At 43.2% G+C, this 4879-nt stretch overlaps 1 protein-coding gene across 1 annotated transcript; it reads left to right on the top strand.

Moving 5' to 3' along the window:
- Nucleotides 1-1734: 1734 nt before the first annotated feature.
- Nucleotides 1735-4650, top strand: gpr84 (G protein-coupled receptor 84). The gene is made up of 2 exons (XM_024269247.2): nucleotides 1735-1903; nucleotides 2249-4650. The coding sequence occupies exon 2, from the start codon at nucleotides 2258-2260 to the stop codon at nucleotides 3407-3409; it is 1152 nt and encodes a 383-aa protein (XP_024125015.1). The 5' UTR covers nucleotides 1735-1903; nucleotides 2249-2257; the 3' UTR covers nucleotides 3410-4650.
- The last annotated feature ends 229 nt before the right edge of the window (nucleotides 4651-4879 follow it).

Here is a 4879-nt window from a genome sequence, read left to right as displayed (position 1 = left end):
TGTGAGCTCCTAGCAGGAAGTTACATTAAGATACGTGAGAAAATACGTGTTCTTTTTGAAATATAAAAACTTTTTTTTACAATAAAACACCGATTAACAAATGCGATCATGTTTTTGATTCTAAACAGACTGAAGAATATTCATGTTTTGATCTAAGAAAACGTCAGGAGCAAATACTTCGGATGCAGCGCCCTTCAGCGGTCGTTAAAAATAAATATTAGGGCTGGGAATTGATTAAAATATTTAATTAATTACAAATTTGGAAAAAAATGTATTGTGATGAATCGATTGTTATGTTTTTTTAGTCCCAGTATTTGCTCACCACTTATCTGTGAATGATCACAATATGAAATCACACATTTAGATCTTTCATTTTTAATTAGTGCCATCAATCGATTAAAAAAATGTATCAGATTAACCACACTTTTGTTTAACCAGGTACATTTTATAAGACAATATGTGGATCCGTCTTTTATTTTTATTCTTGAACAAGGACAACAAAAAACAACCAAAAAAACAACCAAACAAAAACAAACATTACCCCAAAAACAGTCCAGAGAGAAAATGTTTCCTTCATTTTTATCATCTAAAATGTTCACATTTATCAAGGGACCATCGTAGGAGGAGTGGAGTGGTTTAGCGCTCGTCGTGGAAGTCTGAAACCCCGAGGCAAAGAGAGACTATTTTTGTGACGTGTACTTAATTTGTGTTAAAAAATACTAATGAGTTAATCCTCTTTAATAATCGCATGTGTTAACGCGTTAAAGTTCACAGCTCTAATAAATATATAACATTTTACATGTCTTTAAAAAAAAACACAAACAAGTCACTCCTGAGTTTAAGTCGCACCCCTGGCTAAACGGCTAAAAATGCGACTTATACTCGGGAAAACAAGGTTTCTTTAAACGCTAGGATTGGCACTATTAGTCAGCTAATCGATTATTTCAAATATTCGATTCGTCGTTTCTTTATGGAGTCAGAGTGTAGTAAAGTTGAAAGTTATGATGGCATTCTGCTAGCTTTATTGAATATTTTGACATTCATTAAGGGTTTTTAGGCTGTTTTGGACTTTAGCTAATATTTCAGCTATTTTGACTAATGAAGGCTTTTTTTGCAGTTTTTTGGCTAATTTGGAGCGTAGCTCATCTTTCAGCTAGATGCTATTGCTAACTGTACTTATGCTTTTTTCAGTCTTTTGGGCTATTCTGGAGTTTAGCTATTATTTCAGCTACATGCTAGCTATTTTAGCTAATGAAAGCTTTTTTTAGGTCATTTAAGCTAATTTAGAGTATAGCAAATTTTTCAACAACATGCTATTGCTAACTGTTTTGGCTTACTTAGGCCTTTATTTTTTCAGAGTTTTAGGCTAATGTGGAGTATAGCAAATTTTTCAGCTACATGCTAAGTGTTTTGGCTATTTTTTTTGTAGACCAATTTCACATTTAACTAATATTTTAGCTGGCCATCACCTTCAAAGTTTTCAGCTATTAGCTTCAGTAATTTAAGCTATCAGTTTCAGCATTTTTAGCTATCAATTTCAGAGTTTTTAGCTATCATCTTCAGCAGCCAAATTCAGCTTACAGCATTCACACCAGAATTATCTCAGGTAATGCTATATATATATGTAGTTTTTAGTTAGTCTAAAGCTAATGATGGTTAAGATGTGTGCTTTACATCCAGTTTACGCATGACCCGATTAGTCGACTAATCGGAAAAAACAACCAGTGATTAGCTGACTATTAAAATAAGCGTTTGTGGCAGCAGTATTGGAGACGAAACCCCCGTTTTGCATCATTTCATCATGTGAGGAGGGCTACTTCAGCATTAAAGACGACACAGGCAGAGAGCAACATTTACAGGAAGAGCAGCTCAAGAAGCACACAGAGCGAGACAGCACTAAACGGTGAGACTACTTTATTTACAAATCTGCTTATTTAGTCCAATTTTTAACCCGAGATTAGTTTAATGTTAACTTTCACTTGTGTTTAAGCAGAAATATTTCTATTTAAATGTAAGTTTTTAAATTGTCATAGTGAACAACGTAATTCCAGTAGATTCTAAAGTAGAAAAGCCGCTTTTCTGCTTTAGAATCTACTGGAATTATGTTGTTTACTGTTTATAAAATTGTTGTGTTAGACCCTTTAGGGTTATTGTGATTTAGGTCACAGAAAACTGTAGAAATAACACAAATAAGTGACTTAGAACTGACTTTTCCAGGTGTATTGACCCTCTCCTTCACTGTTTTCAGTTTACCAGGATGGAGCTGAACCAGACCCAGAACTTCTCCTGCGCCAGCCCCTCGGTGGAGGGCTACCGGTACTTCGCCGTGCTGTGGGGCTGCGCCGTGACCGTCACCGGGACGGCGGGGAACCTGATGACCGTCCTGGCCTTCTGCCTGGACTCGCGGCTGCGCACGCGCTTCAACGTGCTGATCGTCAACCTGGCGGTGGCGGACCTGCTGTACTGCACCGTCCTGCAGCCCATCTCCGTGGACTCGTACCTGCACCTGCGGTGGCGCGCGGGCCCCAGCTGGTGCCGCGTGTTCGGCCTCCTGCTCTTCGTGTCCAACTCGGTGTCCATCCTCACGCTGTGCCTGGTGGCGGTCAGCCGGTACCTGCTGGTCACGAACAGGGCCCTGTTCAACCGGGTCTTCTCGAACCCGGGTCTGGTGTCGCTGCTGGTGTCCACGTGGGCGCTGGGTCTGGCCAGCTTCGGCCCGCTCTGGCCCGTGTTCGTCTTCGTGCCTCAGGTGTGCACGTGCAGCTTCCACCGCACGCGGGGTCGGCCGTACTCCACCATCCTGCTCTTCTTCTACTTCTTCGCGGGCTTGGGATGCGTCGGGGTGTTTTATCTGCTCATCTACAGGCGCGTGCGCGTGGCGTCCCGCGCGCTGCTGCGCTACCGGCCGAGCAGGCGCTCCTCCCGGAGGAAACCCGCGGACGCGCCGCCGGGGACGGACGACAGCGGCGTGGAGAGCGACGCCCCGAGGACCTGCAGCTCTGACGTCAGCAGCAGCGGCCAGGTGGACACGCCCCCTAAAACACCTGAGCTCGTCAACGAGTCGGTGCCTGTACATTCCTCCGCAGTCATCGCGCCTGCGCATGCGCCCGCAGCCCCACCCGCTGCGTCTACCGCCGCAGACGACGGCGAGTTCAAGCGGGTCACGCGCATGTGCTTCACGGTGTTCCTGTGCTTCGTGTGCTGCTTCGTCCCCTTCATCCTCCTGAACATCGCCGACAAGAACAACCGCGCGCCGCAGGTGCTGCACATGTTCTGCGCCAACCTCACCTGGCTGAACAGCTGCATCAACCCGGTGCTGTACGCGCTCATGAACCGGCAGTTCCGGCAGGCCTACCAGGTGCTGCTGGGGAGGGTGGCCACGCCCCTCACCTGCCTCTGGACCCGCTGACTTCATGTTCCGCTTTAACATTTTAAAGCAGGGGTCTCAAACTCAACTTTGTATGGGGTTCCATTTGTGCCAAAAAGAGGTTTCTTGCGTCCACTGTCTATAACACGTGTCAAGGCCCGGGGGCCGGATCCGGCCCACTTGGTAATTATATCCGGCCCTCCAGATCATTTTAAATTTATTATTTATGTTGCTCACATACTGAAGCAACACTATAATTATGACATAGTAGGATAAAACAACTACGGGTTGACACCTGAACCCCGATCAGCCCAGACAGGCAAAGGGAATGGTGTCCCACAATTCCTAGCACTGCCAGATCTGACAGCACCCCCAATGTGTCTGCAACCATCACTGCACAATTCATTTGGATTGTTGGCCCCGTGTGCGATTGAGTTTGAGACCCCTGGTCTATATCTTTGGTCCATCGTTTATGTCTACTGAACAAGTTTATTGAACATTTGTTCATGTCTATGTACTACTAAGCAATATCTCCTGTGAAACGACAGGCGCTAACGACGCTAGCAACTGTTGCTAAGGACTTTTCTGACGACCAAATCCAACGATAATAGCAAATGCAAAGTTTTAAGCATAAAACAAGCAGAAACTATAAAGCTTTCATCAAAGAAGCGCGGACATGCAGAAGATATTGCTTAGGAGACATTGAACTTTCATATAGGGGTGGGGGGGCGGGGCACAAAATATTGACTTGGGGGCCGCAAATGGCCCCAGGGCCGCCAGTTTTAAAGCATAATTTTTACATAAATGCAAAATGTATTTTTAAGGATTTCAAAGGAAGTTTTGGACTGAAAGTGCGCGGTTTACATAAGTTATACGTGTTAAATTTTGTATTTAAAGTTTTATGAGTCATGTTACAGTTGCAATCTTTGGGTCTGCAGGATTTTCCAGGCTGACTGAACATTCTTCATTTCAGAAACTTTCAAAGAGGTTGTGACATTGCTGTGTTTCATCTGCTCTGCTGACAGACCATGACTAATCATGGAAGCACTTGAGGTTCTTTGGCTTGAAGCAAATTAAACGTTATGTGCTACAGATGTGTGCAGACATGTTGGAGAAGCGCTCGCCTGTTTAGTTTTGCAGCATTGTTGTTGGCAGTATTAGAGCCGTTCTAGAAGTGATATTGATGTGTTAGAAATAGAAAACAAGCTATTGTTTCACTTTTGTATTCTATCAAAATAAATGGGATTGTTGACAAAAAGATTAAATCTCAGCTTGAACAACAACTCAGTTTCTATCATGTTATTCTTTTGGATTAGAGTTGATTTATTTTAAGCAATACTAAGGGAAATACTGAGGAAGAAAACAAGAAATATATAGGCATACAACTTTGAAGGAGCAATCGAAGAAAAATAAAAACTGAAAAGTGGAGGAACTAAAATATCCATTTATATACATCCACCGGTGTCGTTTAAACATAAAATCTTTAACATACTGTAACTTTTTATTTGTTAA

The sequence above is a fragment of the Oryzias melastigma genome, linkage group LG5 (genome assembly GCF_002922805.2).
Source record: "Oryzias melastigma strain HK-1 linkage group LG5, ASM292280v2, whole genome shotgun sequence".
In the NCBI taxonomy this organism is placed as follows: Eukaryota; Metazoa; Chordata; class Actinopteri; order Beloniformes; family Adrianichthyidae; genus Oryzias; species Oryzias melastigma.
Note: the sequence above shows the minus strand (reverse complement) of the source record. Positions and strands in the feature narration are given on the sequence as shown.

Coding starts and splice junctions, on each gene's coding strand:
- gpr84 (XM_024269247.2), top strand. CDS start 2,258: ATGGAGCTGAACCAGACCCAGAACTTCTCCTGCGCCAGCCCCTCGGTG.